We start from the raw sequence: 20,721 nt of genomic DNA, 5'->3' as shown, positions 1-20,721 counted from the left end.
GAAGACAAGCTTCCCCTTAGCTGGGAATTCCAGGGAGAAGTGAGGATGGAGCAGGTGGGAGAGGGAGGACTATAGGCCTAGTAACTCCAGTATAAACTGAATAGTTTCATTTGAGTATAAAGCTTAGGCTAGTGTAATTATGGATAGTTAGTTTTCATCTGGACCGGGAGGTCCAGAGTCACAGCTCCAGGTAGCCCAAGAAAAAGGTTTGCCCTCTGGGGAAGAAGAGCAGCGGTCTCAGTCCCCAGAGCTTTCCAAGAACCATGGGAATCAGCACAGATGCAGGACATGGGAAAGAGCAGCCAGGAAGAAGTCATGGCTGGCTGGAACAGGCCCTCTCCTCCCTCAGGAGCTCCTTAGTGTCATCCTTCCTGGGAGCTTTCTGAACGTTTTGGGGCTCCTGTGGCCACTCTCTGTCTGTGCCTTTCATCAGGCTTGGCTTGGGCGGACTGCAGCTGTCCCATGAACAGTCACAGAACTTGAGGAGCTTAGTGGGAGAAGCGTGTGGGCTTGGCTTCCTACTTGTTCGGAAAGGCTCAGGCATGGCACAGCAGTTTGGAGGAAGCCTGAACACCACAGGCAGTGGCTCACCTCCCCAAGACAGATGACTCAAAGCTCTTCGCTCTGTGGGGTGTGTATGTGTGTGGGGGTGTTGTCTGAGCCTCTGAGAAAACACTTCCAGTCAGAAACTTACTCAGGCCTTAGGGTTTGGTGTGCTGTTACCAGGAGGGATTGAAGACAAGGTGCTTCCTGGAACCACAGTAAATAGCTCTCAGTGCCTTCCGTGAGTGCTGGGAGATAGCAGTGGGAGATAGGAGGGTCTAGAATAAAGACTGAATTTGGGGCCTGGGATGGGGAGCCTATGAGGATCCTGGTAGCCCTCTTCCCAAGCATTCCTGCAGTAGTCTGTCTGTAAGGTATTTCCCCCATGTTTTTGTTTAAAACTGTGGGGACATTGTTACGTAATAGTCAATCATAGACGCCCCTTAACTCCAGAGGAAGGTCCAGAAGGGGAAGGAGGAGGGGGCAAAATGAACCGGTCAACTGAGCTTAGTTCCTGTCAAGTAAAGAATGTCTTGCTGGGCCTAATCAGAGCCAATATGCTAAAGCAGAACCCTCAAGGGTTTCTCTGCTGTAAGGTCTTCTTTCACAAACTGTGGACTTTGAGCCTCTGGAGAACCCAGGCTCCTACCTCTCCAGGAACACTCTTTGGGTGTAGGACAATGACAATGAGTACTGGTGACTTTGATAGTGAGAGCTTACAACCACATAGGCATACCCAGCGGCTTTTGAGGGACTGGTCTGTTGGCCGTCTTCATGGCCATCCATTTCATAGGAGGCCAAGACAGCCACCACCTTCGCAAAAGGCCACATGACTACAACCAGAACCATAGGAGAAAACCAGGTGCCTTACCGCAAGCAGGGCTGAGTTCCGCTGGTCCCCAGGGGTCGAAGCTGTCGGCTGCTCTCGGTTTATCCCACCGTTATCATTACTGGTCAGCCGGTGTTGCTGATGGTGATGGTGATAGTCTGGTGGAGGTGGTGGGGCTGTGGCTGCCGCCTGGGAGGCCACAGGAGGGGCAGTAGGGGGCGGTGGAGGGGCTGTGGTGGTGGCAGTCGAGGCTGTAGCCTTAGCATGTTTGCTAGCTTTCCTTGCCCCCTGACCATGCTGGACCAGGCTGAGAAGCTGCATGGTGCTTTCCCTTTCTCGGTCTGAGCTCTCGGCCCTACCACGTTCATAGCGTCCTTCGCAGCTCAGGTGGTGCTGTCGGCAGACAGCAATGCGAGCCCGCAGGCGTTCCACAATAGCACTGTGCACTCTCGGGGTGACTGAGCCCCCTCCAAGGAGCCCCGCCCCAGAAGCCCCTCCCAACCCTCCAGCGGGGGCCTGCGGGGGCGCTGTGTCCCCCATCTTGTTGGACACAATGATTACTGCCTCTGGGATGGTGAGGTGCAAGAGGCGGGTGCTGGCTATTGCAGGCAAAGCTCGTTTCAGTGTTCAGAGAACATGAATAGAGGTCTTCAGAGGGTGGGGAGACAGTGGCGAAGGGGTGGGGGAGGGGAGCGAGTAACAAGAGGGTGGGGAGAAAGATTAGAAACCAATTGGAGAGAGGAAGTTGGAAACAAACCCTGATCAACTTACTCTAATTGCATTTGACAGCTTAGGAGAAGTTGGACAGAGTTGGTAGATTTTTTTTTCTCCCCTACCAGGCTGACAAGAGCCTCTAGGTACTTTGTAAACACAAAGTCTAGGGGGTAGTTCAAGAATTCAGGGGTTGTCAAGGAAGAGGCAGAAGCACATAGCAAAAGGAATCAAAAGTCATTAATAGAGATCTGGGCTCCCCTCACCTAGCTGCTTCGGGAAATCATTTATAGGGGTGTTTCTGCAGAGAAACACATTTCTCCCGGGGGCTATGGAACGGGCAGCCTTCACTTTTACTCAGGTTAAAAAACAAACAACAGGACTGTTTCCCAAGGCTTCTGAAGTCATGTTCAAACTGTGCGAAATCAGGGAAGACTCTGTTGGATTCTCCGTCCCTTTCTCTCCCTCCTCTGTTGGTGTTTTCTCCTCCTGGGGGGTACAGAAGGATGTAGTCTTCTCCCCAAAGAAGACAGCTTTTCAGTCTTAACAACGTCAGTAATTGGACTTCAGAATCGTCCTCTTTTCTTCAAGCTAATCCAATCACCGGCAAAAATCCCGATCCCCTCTTAGGTTTCTTAGTCTTAAATGAAAGCAGTCAGAAGTGGCTGGCTACTGCGAGAGCTCCTTCAACACATTTTTCCCCCTTCCCCACTTACGTTTTTATTCCTCACCCCCCCTTCTATTCTAATACAGTATCGAGAGACAAAGTCTTCCGAGAGTAATTTACAAACGATGGTCAAACTTACAAACTTCCAGCAAATTGCACCGAGTCATGTCCAGCCACTTTTCTGTCCACTTTTGTACATTCCATGCCCGGCCAGTGGCTCAGAGGGTCTGAACTCCCAAAGGCAATGTGGCTCTATCTCTTGTAATGCTTCGCTTTATAGATGGGGGGGAAAGAAGAAAAAAAGTCGCTAGTATTTTCCTTTCTCTTTCAGGTCTGTTCCGAGCGCTTTCCTGACACCGACTCCGCTCCTCGGACTCACGGCGAAACACAGGCTTTCATTGTGCTGCGATACGAGAGGGAGAGAAAGAGAGAGAGAGAGAGAGTGAGACAGAGGGAGAGAGGGAGCCAGCAGGCTGCAGATGGGGGAGGAGGGCGGGAGCTCGGGCTCCCTGGTGGAAGGCTGGTGCCGCTGCTCCAGTGAGTAATCGCAGCCAGGCGCCGGGGAACGGAGTGCAGAGGCCTCCCAGTGGCTGAAGCGGCAAACCCTCCGAACAGCATCTCTCTACAGCCGGCTCTGGGCTCAGCCTCTGCCTGGGTGCTGCGGTGGGGGGAAGACTGGGGAAATTCCCCTGTGTCCTCGTAAGTGTTTGAGCAGCTCTCAATGCTGAAGAAACTCCCAGTCAGGGACTGTATTTTTCCCCTTTCAGGCCCGCAGTCCGCCCTCCTGAGGACATGATTTTCAGTTTTCAATAAGCTGTAAACGACACCACTGAGCACCCCCAACAAGAGCTGGGTGAGCACGGAGGAAAAGCTCATTAGCACAGTGAGGAAGTTGGTGAGTGAGTGCTGCGAGGTGCGGAGAGGGAAGCCCATCACTGTCTCCTAAAGGGACCCATTGGTGGAAGCCAGTGAGTTTGGGCAACAGGCTTGAGGTGATGAGCAAGTAAATCACCTGGGATAAATAAACGTTTTACGAAGCTAATATTTTGTCCTTACCTCGAGAAAGGAAAAAATGGTTTTCCTTTGAAAATTCACCAAATACAAGGTGTATTGTTCGTACCTGTCTGGTTGGCAAATATAATGTGCCACGTGATTTCAAGAACATTCATAACAACAAAAAAAAAGTTTTGATTTCTTATCTTCATATGGTGTGACTTGTAAAATACTCGAGCAGATTGGACAAATCTGTGTGTGCTTATCGTTTACGGAGAATAAATTAAGACAGACACAGTATTAGAAGCCAGGACCACCAAAAACCCAAGTGATGTAGTTTATAAGTCCTTTGGATCTGAGGGCTCCAGACACAAAGCTCCATTCACTTAAGTGACTCTAGAATTTCAGCAGTATGATCCTGTTTCAAACGTGAACTATGGGGTAGAAGTAAACAAAAATAATGTATCTCAAGACTGGATTTATCCATAGTTCCATCTCCCAGGGGCTGGCCAACTTTAGCTCACCTTCACAAGTCTCAGGATTTTAAGTTGGAAATGGAAACAGGCACACTCAGACAGGAGAGGCTATGCCTCATCCAAAATGCTTGGAATATAAAGTATTTCAGATTTCAGGGGTTTGGGATTTGGGGATACTGACTTAGACTTAACCAGTTGAATATCTTTAATCCTAAAATTTACCTTAATCTATCATGTTAGCTCTGTTTAAATAATTCCATTCAGCAGTATCTCAGATTGTTTTTGAATCAACTACTCCAGCCTGTGTAACCTTAGCCTTTTTTCTGAAACATCCTTCTCCCTGTTTTCTTCAAGGCCAAGTTTCTCTCCATTCATGTGGAGAAAGAAGCCATATTTGCTAGAGAAGAAAAATAGAAACAGAGTCATCAGGAATCATTAAAAAGTGAAGGCTTTGTGACCATAATATATTTCATTTTTTAAAGCAGTGTTTGTTCAGTAGGTGACAACTTCTACTAACTTCTACTTCGGTCATATTTAGCAACTATAACCAGTAAAAGAAAACTATGCAGTATTTAAATGTAGCCTCCGACAATACAGGTCTTAATAGTGTGAAGGGCTTGGTCAAAGAAGCCACTCCTACTCCTAGTAATAGAAATCATAAACCAGAATGATAAATTTGCTGAATTGAAATAAAATGTAGTTGCTATAAAATTGTTCAGGGTTTTAGGGTATGGACTATTGTTCCAACTAACATACACACTGTGTAATAAACTCTGGTTTGTGTGTGTGCTTTCTTGAAGAGTATCTGAGTGCAGTTGTGTAGGTGGCCTGAGGACAACATTGTGGAGTTACGTTCTATCCTTCCACTTTTACTTGAGTTTCAGGGTTTGAATTCAAGTAATGAGCTCACATTGCAAGTGCTTTTGGTTGCTGGGCCATCTCTTCAACCCCCATCCCTTTGTAATTTTGATAGGAGCATAACTAAAAGCTTGTGAAGCAAGACTTCAACAGACAGGCTTCTCTACTACATTCCAGTATGTAAGACTCTAGACTCTAGAGTCTCCAGTGTCTTTTATATGAACTTAAAATAAAATGTATACTAATTAAAGGTAATAAGATTACCTTTAATCTTTTTTTAGTCTAGTAGTTATCCCCCTCCCATTCTGCCCTTTGACTGTTCTTCTTCCCATTCTTCCTCCCCCATCTCCAAGAGTATGTCCCCCACACCTCACTAGGCTTCCCCATACCCTGGGACCTCAAGTTTCTCTAGGGGTAGGTGCATCTTCTCTCACTGAGGCCAGACCAGGCAGTTCTCCGCTGTATATGTGTCCGGGGGCCTTGAATCAGCTAATGTATGCTGCCTGGTTGGTGAGTCAGTGTCTGTGAGATCTCGGGGGTCCAGGTTTGTTGAGACTGCTGGTCTTCCTATGTCGTCACCCTCCTCCTCAACTTCTTCCAGTCTTTCCCTAATTCAACCACAGGCGGTTCCCGACTTCAGACCATCGGCTGGATGCAAGTATCTGCTTCTGTCTCAGTCAGCTGCTTGTTGGACCTCTCAGAGGGCAGCCATGCTAGGCTCCTGTCTTTAAGTACATCATAGCATCAGTAATAGTATCAGGCCTTGGAACCTCTCTTTGAGATGGATCCCATTTTGGGCCCGTCACTAGACCTCCTTTCCCTCAGGCTCTTCTCCACTTTTCTCCCTGTGGTTCTTTTAGACAGGAACAATTCTGGGCCAGCGTTTTTGACTGTGGGATGGCAACCTGATTCTTCCACTTGATGGCCTTTCTTTCTACTGGAGGTGGATTCTACAAGTTCCCTCTTCCCATTGTTGGGCACTTCATCTAAGGTCCCTCCCTTTGACTCTTGAGATTCTCTCACCTCCCAGGTCCCTGTTACATTCTAGAGGGTCCCCCAACCTCCTTCCTCCAGAAGTTACATATTTCCATTCATTCTGATGGCCCTCTGTGTTTCACTCCTAGTCCCCCCCAATACCTGATCATGTTCTCATTTTCCCTGCCCACTAACCAATCGATGTATATTTTACTTGCATGTATATATGTGTACATACATGCAATGTTTGTTGGCTTAGTCCAGAAGAGTGTTGGATCCCCTAGAACTGGAATTACAAATGGTTGTGAGCCATCATGTGGGTGCTGAGAACTGAGTCTTGCTGGGTCTTCTGCAGGACCAGCAAGTGCTCTTAACTGCTGAGCCATCTCTCCAGTCTCCTTTTATGCACATTTACTTGTGTACATACCAGCCATTTAATTTCTGGTTGCCATTATGGCTGATATCATTCGGCTCATGCACATCATTTTTTTATTATTTACTTTAAAAATCATAACCTAAAGCTCAGCACTTCACCTGTGTCAGCCCCATCAATACTCAGACATTCCTGGAAATGCATATTAGCTTTATCCAGTTCCTCATCTGGACTTTTCAAGATGCCTTTTTTTAACATCATATAATTAGGAAGGATGAGACCAGGACTCTCCAGACCCAGGTTCTCTGAAGCACAGGGATTGCTGTTTTAATGTGTGAGAGGCACTACAAGCAGGCCTAATTCAAGGGATGCACCACTGTCCAATGCCCATTCTGGAGTCTAAGGAGGTGTAATCCTATCCAAAGAATGAGTGTTGGGCACAAAATACCTGAACATGACAACAGACAAGTCAGGAAATTCAGTTAATACACCCAAATGCTCATGAAAGAATTACTTCTTGCAGGTCACCAGACATACTTTAAGGATCCTTGTCTTCCTTTTCCTCTGCCTTTTTTTCCACAGTCACTCTTGATCCTAACACCCTCTCATACCCCATCAGTTCCCCTCGGATTCTGCTTTGCCTCTATCAGATACTGGCCCCTTTCATCTTTACCTTTTGGACGAGTTAGGGAGTGGTGCTCCATGTGTCAGGGAACTCTGAACAGCAGTGGGCATGTGACAGAAATGTCTGCTTTCAGCATCCTTGCACCTCCTGTCTCTTCCTTTCTTCCTTCCTTCCTTTCTTTCTCTTTCCTTCCTCCTTTCTTTTTCTTTCTTTTTCTTCTCTTTCTTTTCTCATTTTCTTCTTTTTCTTTCCCTTCCTTCCTTCTTTCTTTTCCTTCTCTTTTTCTCTTTCTTTCTTTCCTTCCTTCCTTCCTTCCTCCCTCCTTCCCTCCCTCTCTCTCTTTCTTTTTTTCACTTACTAGCTTGAAAGACCAAAAGGAATAATTATAAATCTGTACTGCAGAAAAAACGAACTCGTCTCCATGTAAGGACTTGATAAAATATAGTCTTGTGTCATTTGCATATACATGGAGGCACATGTCATGAATCACACAATACATGAAGCCAGCTAAATTCAACCAATACTTCCGGGGGGGGGGGGGAAACAAATAAAATGCCACAGAAGAAAAGGTCTTATATTTAAGAATTAAAGATACAAAATACACATTTAGATTCTGAAACCATTTTACTTTATTGCATTATGGAAAAATTAGGATGTGCAAAGTAATGGAGGCACAAAAATAAGCCTTCAAAGTATTTTTAGCTAAACTTGCCGTGAGATCTTCAGATAGAGTTTATATCTATATCTATATCTATATCTATCTATCTATCTATCTATCTATCTATCTATCTATCTATCTATCTATCTAATGTGTATGTATACATACACACAGAGAGAGTTATGATTAAAAATCATAATACATCTTAATCTTTAATATAGTGCAGATAAAACTGTACAGAAACAAGAAAGAACATTTTACAGAATTAAAAAATATATATCAAGAAGTTCTTCCTAAACATGAGACTTGAAAGACTCTGGGACAATCCATCTTTTTATTAGGGAAACTTGAGCAGAAGGAACATTTCTCAACCTGGAATAGATAAGCTATGGTCTCATTCTGAGGTTAGGATATTGAATTCATGGTGTTTTGAAGCTTCTTCCATGACTCACTGATTGAGGAAACATTAACTAGACATTTATTACTGAAGATTACTTAATATTGCCAAGGGGTACAAGAATACATACATACATACATACATATACATATATATATATATATATATATAAATATATATATGAGTCTAACTATGTAAGTATATATACATGCATATATACTGTGGATGTGAAGGTACATGTGTGGTTGTACAAATGTGTGGGCACATGAACATTTGTGTCTGCATACATGTTGAGCTCAGAGGATAGCCTTGGGTGTCATTTATAAGCACCACACATTTTTGTTTTTTGAGACAGGGTCTCTCATTGATGAGTAGTCTGGTTGCCTTGCCAACAGCCTCAAGTATCTGCCTCATCTTTGCCTCCCAGCCTGGGGATTACAAGTACATTCCATCATGTCAAGCTTTTATTTTAAATATGGTTTGGGAGACTAAACTCAGGTCCTTGTGTTCATAAGGCAAGTGCTATATTGACTGAGCCATCTTTAAGTCAGTCCAAACATGTTGTAACACAGCCTATTTCTACTGAATTGACATGACATGATAGCACATTCAACTGCTGGTCATGTGTGAGAAAAGCATCACTACATGACTAAAATACACTGAGGGACTTTTTGAACCACAAAGCTGATGTTCTCCATGTAAATCTATGAAACTGTTATTAGGCTTCACTGTGGCATTTCATATACACAAGATATTTTGCCACAAAGACACACACAGAATATACAACCAATGATATATAACACAGAGAAACAAATCTCATGATCTTTACATTTACAGAAATTTATAAAATCTTCTCTGAAGGAAGCATGCTATAATTCAAACTTCTCATCTTGAAAATAATCCGCAGAATTGAGATACTCCTGCAGTTGATCATATTTCTGCATATACAACAGAAAAATTAGTCATTTTAATCACAACAGCAAATAAGAGAGACATTTATAACTGCTGAAACACATGTCCTATAGTAATTGGGATCAAAAATCAATTATAAATAGGAGCATTTCTAATTCACAAAGCGTTGGAAAGAAATCAAATAGTAGCATTATAAATTTCATACCTCTTAGAAGTTATAATTGGAAATCATAGCATAAATATAGTTCAATAGTTAATCCAACAGATGTTTGTAGAACATAGGCATATGTATGTGAACAGTTTCCTACTATTGACTGGTGAAGGTAGGATGTTTAAAAGACACTTTCCTGGTCCCTCAGATGAGACACTCAAGAAATCAGCACCACTGCTGTAAGGGTCAGAAGAGAAATCATGGCTAGTTGAGGTGACCTGGAAAATGTGACATTTTAGGTGTTTTAGACAAAAATATTTGATAGGCAACATTAGTGGCAAAGCGACCCTGTCCCCAGCCCAGGAAGTTAAAAGTTCATCCAACAGACCATGGCAAGGGAACATAGGATTTGATAATAATCTGATGTCTTCTGAGAGAAAGAGGGGACTGGACCAAAAAAATTGAGGTCAAAGAATTAAAAACTACGAAACACTAGGTTATGGATTGAGCAAAGACTTGACAGGCATTATGATGCTGTCAAAGGTTTGGGAGCAGAGGACTGACCTTATTTGAAGTACATGTTCAGAAAGTTGGTAAGCTATTTATAGCTGTCTAGCAGTGAGTTCTGAATCTGTGGTGACAAATTAGGCAATGAAGAATCAAACCTGTGGGGCAGCAATGGAAATGGAGGGAAAAATATAAAGTGGAGTATGTTAAGAGATGCATTAAAGGTGTCCTGAAAATTTCAAGGTGAAGGAGTACAAGAATAATGGCAGGCAGGGCTCTCGGAGGCAGATCAGGGAGCAGCGATGATACATGAGTTCACATTTAGACACAGAGTCCAAGTATTTATATCAGTTGAGGACATTGAATTATTTAATGGTTTCCTGATCTGGTTTGTGAACTCCGAGAGAGGATCTCAATGGCCTGAATTCTGTGCTGACAAGGATTCATGGAGGCAATATGAATGAATACTGTATGTGCATCCGAGGCAAGGCCATGAAGACATCTTCATAACCTCAAGATCTGTGATTTCAGCTCATCCTCAAGAAAGAAGGAAGAAAAAGAACAAGACAGAAAATGGTCTGTTAGCATAGCCCACTCAGTGTTCTCTTGGGTTAGTATATGCAAATAAAATTCTTTATGATCTGCAACCTATACCTTAAAAGACTGGCTGTTTTACAGGCCCTAAAATAGGCCACAATTCACATGATCGAAGCCCTAAGTATTGTTTAGTCCCTATTTTATAGAGGAGCAACAAAGTTGGAGGGATCAAATAACTTGCTTTCCCATTCCACTGCTAGTCAGCACCAGGGCAAATATTTAAATGCATGCTTTTAACCTTTATAGGATGCTGTTTTGAGTTTTTAAATGGCAGGGGTTGGGTGACAGCTGTTCTAAGAAAAAATGAAAACCACAAAAGGGAAAGTGAAACAGGAAAGGTCATTATGAAGGACCACTCTGCCATCTCCTCTGGCTGAAAACGCAGCTCTTGTAGCTCATCAGAGCCTTTGGGAAGTCTGGGCCTTACATTAGTACCGAAGAGCACTCTCATATCGTACCAGATGGGCATTCTGATAAGAACATTTCATATCGTGGAAATGGGGTAGGGGAAAGTTGTCAGAGTTCTTTAAGTCTGGCATTCTCTACCCAGAGGATATAAAGAGACCAACAAAAAGGCAATGATCTGCTGAGGGAGCTTAGAGAGTCTGAGCACAGAATCCAGTTCAACAGGAACTTTTAAGCCGTGGTCCTCCATCTTTAATTTACTTAAGAATTGGTCAATTTTTAAAATGTTGGATATTTAATACCTTCAAAAAGGAGTTTCATACAATTGGTCCTGGTTTTTGTTGTTGTTGTTATTGTTTGTTTTTGGTTTTTCGAGACAGGGTTTCTCCTGGCTGTCCTGGAACTCACTCTGTAGACCAGGCTGGCCTCGAACTCAGAAATCCGCCTGACTCTGCCTCCCAAGTGCTAGGATTAAAGGCGCATGCCACCACTGCCTGGCTACAATTGGTCTTGGTAAAGCCAGGAACCATTAATTTTTTTCCACAAATTTCTAGGCGATTCTAGCATAGGTAGAGAAATGTGATAATATGTATATTATCACATTTCTTCAAGACAGGGTTTCCTTCTGTATCTCTGGCTATCCTGGAACTTACTCCATAGATGAGGCTATCCTGGAATTCACAGAGATCTGCCTGTCTCTGCCTCCCAAGTGCTGAAAATAAAGGCATGAACACACCACCACCCAGCTAAGTGTAATATTTTGAGAAATACCAACTTAAAGTATAGAAGAAGAAAAAAAATGCTGAAATAAGGTGAAATGAGAGGACTTATTAAGGGAACTATCTCATAATTTGGAGTTCTTATTTATGTAATACATTGTACATTATTTTAAATATAACTATAAAACAGAACTGATACTTCTTCTGTGTATGTGTTCAGGTATGTGTGTGTGTGTGTGTGTGTATATGTGTATGTGTATGTGTGTCTGTGTCTACCAGAGGTTGATCTAGGTTATCTTCCTTAGCTGCTGTCTACCCTGCCTTTTGAGTTTCTGATTGAATCTGGTGCTCACATATTTGTATGGCCAGCAAGCCCCAGGGATCCTTCTGTCTCTGCTTCTCCAGAAGGCATATGACACTGCACCTGCTGCCTAAGGTGGTATGGGGATCAGATTTAGGTTTTCATGCTTGTGTGGCAAAGAACTTTACCTACTGAGTCATCTCCCTAGCCCTCTGACTTACTATCTTCTCTTCTTGGTACCCATGTTTCTATCAACCAATCCCCAAAATCTTATTGTCTACCCCCAGAAAAATCCACCATCACGTGTATTTTCTCCCTAATGAAAGAGAACTGTTAGGCATACTAGAGTCTTTTAGAACGGCATATATGTTTATGGATTTGGGTTTAATTATGCTTCCCTCTTGTGTGCTCTTTTCTTAACGTTAACTTGGTAGCCCTTGCCTATTGGACTGAAAGAAGATTCTAGCAAACAAGCAGGAGGTGAAACAAGAATGAAGTTTGGTTGGCAAGTCTTTAGTTTTTCACCAAGCAAACTGAGAGGTCCTAAAGAATAGAAAACAAAGTACTTAGAAGAGAAGGGACAGGTAAGGAGCAGAGTGTCAAACACAAGCAGGAAGCCTGAGAGCAACAGCGTGTGCAAGAGGACAAGGTGACATTCTGGGACATGGGAACAGCCAGAGTTACTGAGATGGGCATTCAAGCACAGACAGCCCAGGTACTCTAAGAGGAAGACTAAATGTAGGAATGTGACTGACTTAGCCAAAATATGCATGTGTCACAAATACACAGTGCTGTCTCACTCAAAGGGACAGCAAGGCTGAGAAATGTCAGAGCATTTGACAAATTCTGAAATTTCATCACAACACAAAAAAGCAGTATATGCACTTATGCTGGATATAAACCCTCTGATTTCTAGGGAATCTTTTGAAAAAGTCTATAAAGAAGATGACAACACCATGGAATAACTACCAAGGAGAGAATCAAGTCTAGGGTAGAGATGGCAGAGCTTAAGAGACAAGCTGTATATATTGTGGATGGCTGTTCAAGCCCTTTGGAGCCCAGAAGATCGTGAGCCCCAGGAGTCTGATAATAAGCTGTACACTGATAGACTTTGGTTTTGCTTTGGTTTGATATACTCTGGTTCTTCTCTCTTGGAGTAAAAAGGTATGTGTGGTAGTTTGAATAAGCTTGGCCCAGGGAGTGGTACTGTTTGGAGGTATGGCCTTTTTGGAGGAAGCATGTATGTCACAGTGGGTATGGGCTTTAAGACCCTTGTTCTAGTTGCCTGGAAGCCAGTCTTCTAGCAGCTTTCAGATGAAGATGTAGCTTTTAGCTCCTCCTGAGCCACGACTGTCTGGATGCTGCCCTGCTCCCACCTTGATGATAATTGACTGAACCTCTGAACCTAATAAATATTGTTCTTATAAGAGTTGCCTTGGTCATAGTGTCTGTTCACAGCAGTAAAACCCTAATTAAAACAGTGCGCAATTGCCAGGCAGTGGTGGTGCACGTCTTTAATCCCAGCACTTGGGAGGCAGAGGCAGGCAGATTTCTGAGTTCGAGGCTAGCCTGGTCTACAGAGTGAGTTCTAGGACAGCCAGGGCTACACAGAGAAACCCTGTCTCAAAAAAACAAAAGACAAAAAAACAACCAAACAAAACAGTACATAACTTATTTTTGATTTTACAGGAGGCTACAGTTAAAAGACGAATTAAAAAAAACTTTGATACTTTAGAGAAAGTAGATATTTTCGGGAAACTGAACTTTTGGTGTTTGAATTTTTAAAGGCTTTGGAATTCTTAAAAGTTGGAATTGTGATATTAATATTATTATGCAATTTTGGGGGCAAATAAGAAAGAAAAGTTCATTTTAATAGTTATGTATTTGTGTGTCAAGCTGACAAGGGATTGATTCTGTTGGTTAGTTTTATGCCAACTTGACAGAAACCAGAGTCATTTGGAGAAAGGGACTCTGAATTGAGGAAATGCTTCTATGAGACCAGGCTACAGGCAAGTCTCTAGAGCGTTTTTCTTGATAATAATGATGCAGACTTAGCTCACTGCGGGTAGTGTTCCTGGGCAGGAGGAATAAGAAAGCAGACTGAACAACATGGAGAGTAAGCCACTAAGCAGTGTTCCTGCATAGCCTCTGCTTCCATTCTTCCCTCTATGTTTCTGCTTGGACTTCTTTCAGTGATGAGTGTAACCTTAGAACTGTAAACTCAAGTAAGCTATTTCTCCCCTAGATGCTTTTGGTCATAGTATTTTACCATAGTAATAGAAACCTAACTAAGAGAACATAATTTTACTTTCTTTTCTTAAGAATGTTTTAATTTCATATTCCATTAATGGTCCTAAACTTTGTTAAGGATACTCTAAAATACATGGAAATACTTGCTCTGCAATATTTCCTTGCAAGAAGTTGAAAATTCTCCATATATAAATGTGTGTAATTCTTACATATAGTACCCCACAATGTACAAAGATTGGAGCTATAGCTGAGTGGTGTAGAACCTTTCTAGCATCCACAAAGCATAGGGTTCAATCTCAAGTATTACAAAATGGGGGAAGGAACATATTTATAAATGTGGCATACCAATAGATTTTCTAATTCCATGATTGAATTGGTATCTCTTAAAGGCATCACAAAAAGCACTTAAGAAGTTCAATGTCTCAGAAAATGAAGTCAGGGTTACTAGCCATGTCTTTCCCAAAAGCCAGTGAAAAACATAGATGGGCTGGGAAGAAGAGCTTGTGTAGTATAAAAAGCAAGGCAAAATGTGAGAATCCGAAGAGAGTGAAAGGACAGACAAGGTCACTAGATGGTGGGTTGAGGTAGGAGATTAAGTGTCCAAAGGGAAAGAAACTGTGATGTTCTTCTTTGTAGCAACCCCTCTAACGAACATGATAGGTCCTGAGATGAACCTGTGCTGCTGCTCCCTGTCTCATGGCTCATAAAAGTTTATTTGCTATGTTCTCTTGCCTCACCTTTGCTCGTTACAAATTCCCTAGTCTATAGCCCAGACAAAAGATACCAAGTCAGATTGTTCTGTTTCTTTTCTTTGCAGGATGAAATACATCATTGATCCAAATTTTCTGAGTAATTTCTATTTGCTTTTTCTTGTGTATCTGTAGGACTAAACCTGTTTTAGAAAACTACTAATCACAACCTAATTCTAAAGGCTCTGTGAGCAGAGCAGAGCTTCTGACCTGCCAGGAGGTCTCATGGTTCCACTGGACTCTTTCAAATCCAATGACTATCAAGGTACAGGGAAGTCAAAGAAGGTTTCACAGCCTGAAGCCTCAGAGCTCCCTTCTATCTTTAGTCACAGTGCCTGTTGGGTGAAGGGGGTCTCCCATGTCCACTCTGCCATAGGACTTGGGCCACTGGTGAAGGCTGGAGGAGGAAGTTTTGACTGTGCTTATCCCATGATTGTCGAGTTATACGAAGCCGCTGAACACCACTCTGGGGGTGGGGGGAGTGCAGTCTGAGGTCCTGGAACTGCTGGAGCAGGCTCGGAGGTCCCTAGGCCTGTGCAGAGGCTAGGACCATCTGGTTCTCAAGCTCGTGGAAGAGCTGAGAACAGATTAGCTGCCCCCTCCATACCCACCCCACAGGGTGGATCTGGTCCAGGTGAAAAGGAAAAGAGGGGAGTGCTCTGGCTGGGTCCTGAGGGGAGGAAAGTCCTTGGCTTGCTCTGTGGGTGACTTGGTTTGAGAAGGCTGAGGCTGGGAGCTCTGAGAGGCCTCCTGCTGGAGACTGGAGAACCCACTGGCTCTTTAGGTGAAGACCTGTTCCATTGCTGCCCAAGGCAGATCCCGATGAAAAAAAGACAGTCCATAGTTTTCAGGCATTTATTGTCATGGTGGAGAGTGGTGATGAGTAAACTGTACCCCACTTTCTCAGGGTAGCTCTGAGGTTAAATACTCAGGGAGGAGTGTCTGGGAAGGGGAGTTTATTGGCTAAGCCTCCAGGCCTTTAGGTACCTTATTAAAATGGAGATCTGTCTTGAGGCTACATGACCTGTGGTACATGAGGCTACATGTCCTGAGGCTACATGACCTCTTTTATCTGTGGATGGGCTTGGTGTGTTGCCCTTACATGATTGATGGCCACAGACCTATGGAGAGTTGTGGCCTCGGGCCAGGAGCCTGGTGTCTGGGAGTGTGGCAACACATACTGCCTACTCTCCCTTGCAGGGTCACGGGGTTTCAAACCTTAGCTCAACCAGAAACCAGGCTGTCTATCACAGCCCTACAAGTGCCAACCACTCAGCTCCATGTCCTCAAGAAGAGGATGTGGCTATGTTAGAATGGGTGATGAGGACCCTTTCCTCAGACTGACAGCAGATGCTTCTTGAGTCTTAGATCAAAGGGTCTCAGGAAGAAAGCAGGCAAGCAAAGGTGACTACTATACTTCGCCCCACCCCAACCCACACCCAACACCACACGAAAAAGCACCCTGGAATAATATACCAGTTGATACTGATTCCCAGTTTGACAGGACCCAGAATTATTTAGGAGACAAGTTTCAGGGAATGCCTTTGAGGGATAATCTAGGCTAACTATGGTAGAAGAGCTACCCTAAAAGAAGGTGGCATGATTTTCTCCATTTGGGTCCTGGACTTTATAAAGAGAAAACTAGGTGGGCAGAAGAATTAATCTCTCTTTGCTTCTTGATTTTGAAAGACAACCAGCTGACTCAAGGTCTTCCTCACCACGTTAGACTAGCACACACATGTAAGCCAGAATCAACCCCTTTCTTTTAAGATACTTCTGTCTTGGTATTTTTTTTACAGGAACAAGAAAAGTAACAATATACAAGTAATGCTTACACACATAAAAGACAAAGAGCAGAGACCTTTTGTCAGTATTATTGTTCAATATAATCTACACAATGAGGTGGAAGAATTCATGGAGCATCGGGACATCTATTCAGAACAGAGCAGTGATAATCATGGAGAGAATAGGCAGAAGAGGAAACATAAGAACAGCCACATTTAAGCCTTCAGACTCTGCAGAACAAGGTGGTCTACAACCTTACCTTTCTAATCCAGCCACTTTCTTTTGAATGACTGAAGACTCGCTTTACTGTATCTTTAACCTGTTCATCTCCAACCTCTTCTGTTTTTGCAATGGAGCAACAATCTTGGTACAGTTTGAATTTAAAATGCTTTAGTTTATGATAAATTCTGGTGCGTTCGGCACAAATTCTGCCAACAATAAACACCTATATTGAGAAATAAATGTCATTACCTCAATTAAAGTGAAAATATTTATGTCTGAATTCCAGCACTCATGCTTGCCACCTTCTATTGACTAGGCCACCACCCCAGCCTCTGTCAGTGGTTCTTTCAGTTCTGAAAACAGTTATCTGAATTTGGGAATAAAGAGAGAAACTGCTTGCAAGGCATAAAGATGGACACACAGAAAACCAAGAGAAGGAATGCAGAGTATGGCATGTACACATGTTCTATATTTTAAATGCCCAGATTATGATAAATTTATAAATATGAACAAGAACTAACTAAAAGTGGAACACTCTTACACCACTGTTAAGTGTTGGTAGTTGTTTACCGAATAATTTCCAAACATAAAGTAAAAATGTTCTTTGTGCGTATGTACATTTTTGGCTTCATGTAATGTGTTGTATATGAATTAGACATTAACATTTTATTGTGTGCTTTGATTATATGTGGACTTCTAGGAGTCTATGATGCACATCTGTGAAATCAGTCAACCAGACCATGTCATGTTTTGATGGTTATGTTTTATTATACAGCTAAAATGGAAGCCAACATTACTCTACTGATAAAATTAAATATATCTTAATTCATATTTTCATACTTTATCAAAAACACACCAGAATGGGCTCCAAACATCACAACTTGATCATATCATATAAGAACCGAAGGACAAAAATGCCTTTCTAATTTAAGAACTTGTCTGTAAGCCCAAGTACACAAGTTTAAAACAAGCTACATCATTTTTAATAGTCATCTATGCCACATTTTTATGAAGCCACAATGCAAATGAATACAGAGATAACGATGGTGTGTAGAAAAGTAACAGGGCAGGAGTACACTGTCTAAAAGGAATCCAAGGGATGTAATGATGGCTGGGCAGTGGCTGGGTTTGATACATGTTTAAGTGAAACATTTGGACATTTCATCACATCCTGTGACTTTTTCTGAATAGACATGAACAAACATTGATTCTCTTGAGATGGAGCACTCAAAAACAGAGCAAAGAAACTATGCTACCACAGGTTTCCTAGAGCTACAGACAAGAGCATGGATGATCAAAGGAAGTGTAAAACTAAAATTCTCCCTGTACAGCAGGCAGTCAACCCAGCCTTTCACCTACCACCCAGCACCCTTTCCTTTCACGCTGGCAACTGTTTATGCTTCTACAGCTTTGGGAAGGGGTCTTATGTGTGTGTAAGTTTCTTTCATTTCTTAAGTTTGATATAAGACTTGTTTTTCTTCTTAAAGTAGGGAATTCTTGTGGTCCAAGGCCTCTTATCCAACATAACACTGCTGAAACTAAACTACTCATTCTGTGAACTGGCAAATCCATCTTCCGTCAAAGCATATCCTTTCTTTCAAATAAGCTAATCTCTGGCAAGTCAGGCAAAAGAAAATTATCAGCAAACAATCAGTGTTTTACTGTACTCTCAAAAAAAAAAACCTAGTTAATCCTAGGCTTTCATTTTTTCATAACTATAGGCATAATCAAAAAGTAGAGACATTGCTTACCAAATAACCCCAGGGCAGTGGGCAGAGGTGTGGATAGTCTCTTTAAGCCCCCAAATAGAAATACATTCATACTTTACTTTCTGTGCAGGCACCGACACAGTGGTTCAATAGGAAACAAACAGACTGTCTTTACTGAAAGTTTTGAACATAAAGGCAAGCTGGAGTTGCAGGTATGTCAAGTGCGAAGGGTCTAAGGAAATAGTTCTTTCTTCAAATAAAATTTAAGTGCTTGCAAAATTTTTGGACAAATATACATTGTTTACTTAAATACTGGTGCTTAGATTGTAGGGAAGATAAATAGAACTCTGATTCATTTTAATGGCTTGATCCATTTGTCCCATTCAAAATAGCTCCACCCTTTTAGAAACACTAATCAAGGCTTAAAGAGACATGCACTGAATTCACACAGTGTATTTTTTTTTAATAATAACTACAAAAATATAACCTGAAGTCTGCAAATCATCACAGTTGATTGACTAGTGAAGCCCCAGGTAGCATGACAGTGATGGATTCTGGTTATGTTTAATGGAAATCATTGAATTCTATACCAAAACAACAACATCAATAACAACAACAACAACAACAACAACAACAACAACAGCAAAATGTGTTTTACTGGTTTCCTTAAATTGGTTCTGTGTTGTGTTTATTTGTAAGTTAATTAGAATAAAATAATTTTATTCTTTTTAATTAGATATTTTCTTTATTTACATTTCAAATGGTATCTCTTCTTTTGTTTACCCCTCTGAAAAAATATCAAAAACAAAAACAAAAACAAGAAACAAACCTGTTTCCTCCTCCCTCCCCTAATAATTTTATTATTAAAAAAATTTACTGAAGAAAATTTATTTCACCTCACATCATTTCCAAACAGCCATAAATGACTACTAGTGACAACATTATCTAAATGACACTATGTCCTGCCACACATTCTTGTGTAGCAGACTCTCATGTCACTTTTCTAAGGTCTTACATGGAGCATCTTTACCATTTTGTATTCACTCCTAATTAATAATGCTTCAGTGAATGTTGTGATCATGCCATTTGCTTTTATCGAGTTGACGTTTATAGGATAAAGTTATAGAGACTACAGTCGCTCTAGCTGTGTAGTCATCTGTATTTTAAAAATACACCAGAACTTTCATCCTCTAGAAATCTTATTTCTCATAAGCCTTCAAACTTCTAAGCTATGTTGGCCATATTGTTTTCAACAACTGACTTAAAAGTATTTTGGGAATTTATAAACTATCAATCTGAATATTAAGTAGCTTAACTTGTATGTGCTTAGGTTGAGAATGAACATTTTCTTAAGTATTTAACTCCAACCCCCAAAACTAAAATCTCTAAATGAGTTTTCCAATCTTTATTGTATTGTTTAGAGGGATCTGGTCAACTGTTGCCCAATAGTACTCATGAATCATACTTTCCAATAAGTCATATTTCCTCCACTTTAATAATGGAAGATTTAGCAATAATTTCGGGCCTCTATCTCATCCCAAACATATATCCTACAAAGATATGCAGTGTCACTAGAGAAAGTTCTCAATGTATTTACAAATGCACTCTTCTTACAAGGTAAAATTAAAAAACACAAGCAAATTCTATATTTTTATGAATTCACATTATACTGTCCCATTGTTATCTATTAACTATTTTTAAAAAATTTAGGTTTTATTTCTTGTTTGTTTGTTTGTTTGAGCTGCAGTTTCTCTGTGTATCCCTGACTGTCCTGGAACTAGCTCTGTAGACCAGGCAGCTTATGCCTGCTTCTTTCTGCCTCCTGAGTATTGGGATTAAAGGTATATAACACCATACCTAGCAGTTACTTATTCTTGAAATTATTTTTCTATGCTCAAATTTAACAGCCTCTTCATCAGGTAAATAATTGCTCTAGACACTGACGAACCAGATACTGTCTAAATTGAAGTACAGTGCTCTCTGAATTCTCTCACTGTAGGATAAACAGGCATCCTCAATTAATTACCTATAAACTACTAATTTGAGTGCTACCTGACAAAGGCAGCCTTGTTCCTCTCTTGCCCAAGTAACTGCCCTTACCATGCCCATCCTATAATAAGACTTACAGAGATTAAGAATATGTACTAATTTCATCTCACTGAATTAGGGGGTGAATATGCTAAATCAGACACATTTTCACCTTCAGAATTGTACCCTGGGGTTAAGAGTGTGTGTTTCCTTAGCAAGCTGAGACCCTCCGTTTAATATCAACGGCATACTAAAAGAAAGAAAAAATCAAATATATCATA

The 20,721-nt window shown here is 41.7% G+C and overlaps 2 protein-coding genes across 8 annotated transcripts in view; both read right to left on the bottom strand.

Annotated features, from left to right (window-relative positions):
• Maml2 (mastermind like transcriptional coactivator 2) overlaps positions 1 to 3,390 on the bottom strand; it is a 323,159-nt gene extending 319,769 nt beyond the window's left edge. Inside the window, exon 1 of the mRNA XM_031344502.1 lies at positions 1,415 to 3,390. Coding sequence (XP_031200362.1) covers positions 1,415 to 1,912 — 498 coding nt within the window. The 5' untranslated portion in view covers positions 1,913 to 3,390. The remainder of the gene's footprint in view (positions 1 to 1,414) is intronic.
• Positions 3,391 to 7,655: 4,265 nt separating this feature from the next.
• Ccdc82 (coiled-coil domain containing 82) overlaps positions 7,656 to 20,721 on the bottom strand; it is a 39,143-nt gene continuing 26,077 nt past the window's right edge. For 4 of the 7 annotated variants that reach the window (XM_031344503.1, XM_031344505.1, XM_031344504.1 and 1 more), the window contains 3 exons: positions 16,741 to 16,926; positions 9,223 to 9,446; positions 7,656 to 9,043 (listed from right to left, as the gene is read on the bottom strand). In XM_031344503.1, the coding sequence (XP_031200363.1) occupies positions 9,264 to 9,446; positions 16,741 to 16,926 (369 nt within the window). In that variant the 3' untranslated portion in view covers positions 7,656 to 9,043; positions 9,223 to 9,263. Of the gene's footprint in view, positions 9,044 to 9,222; positions 10,213 to 16,740; positions 16,927 to 20,721 lie in introns of those variants that run through there. The other 3 variants (XM_031344507.1, XM_031344508.1, XM_031344509.1) reach the window with 3 other exon arrangements.

This window comes from Mastomys coucha, unplaced genomic scaffold (assembly GCF_008632895.1).
Source record: "Mastomys coucha isolate ucsf_1 unplaced genomic scaffold, UCSF_Mcou_1 pScaffold23, whole genome shotgun sequence".
NCBI classification, from domain to species: domain Eukaryota; kingdom Metazoa; phylum Chordata; class Mammalia; order Rodentia; family Muridae; genus Mastomys; species Mastomys coucha.
This window is presented reverse-complemented; position numbering and strand designations above follow the sequence as displayed.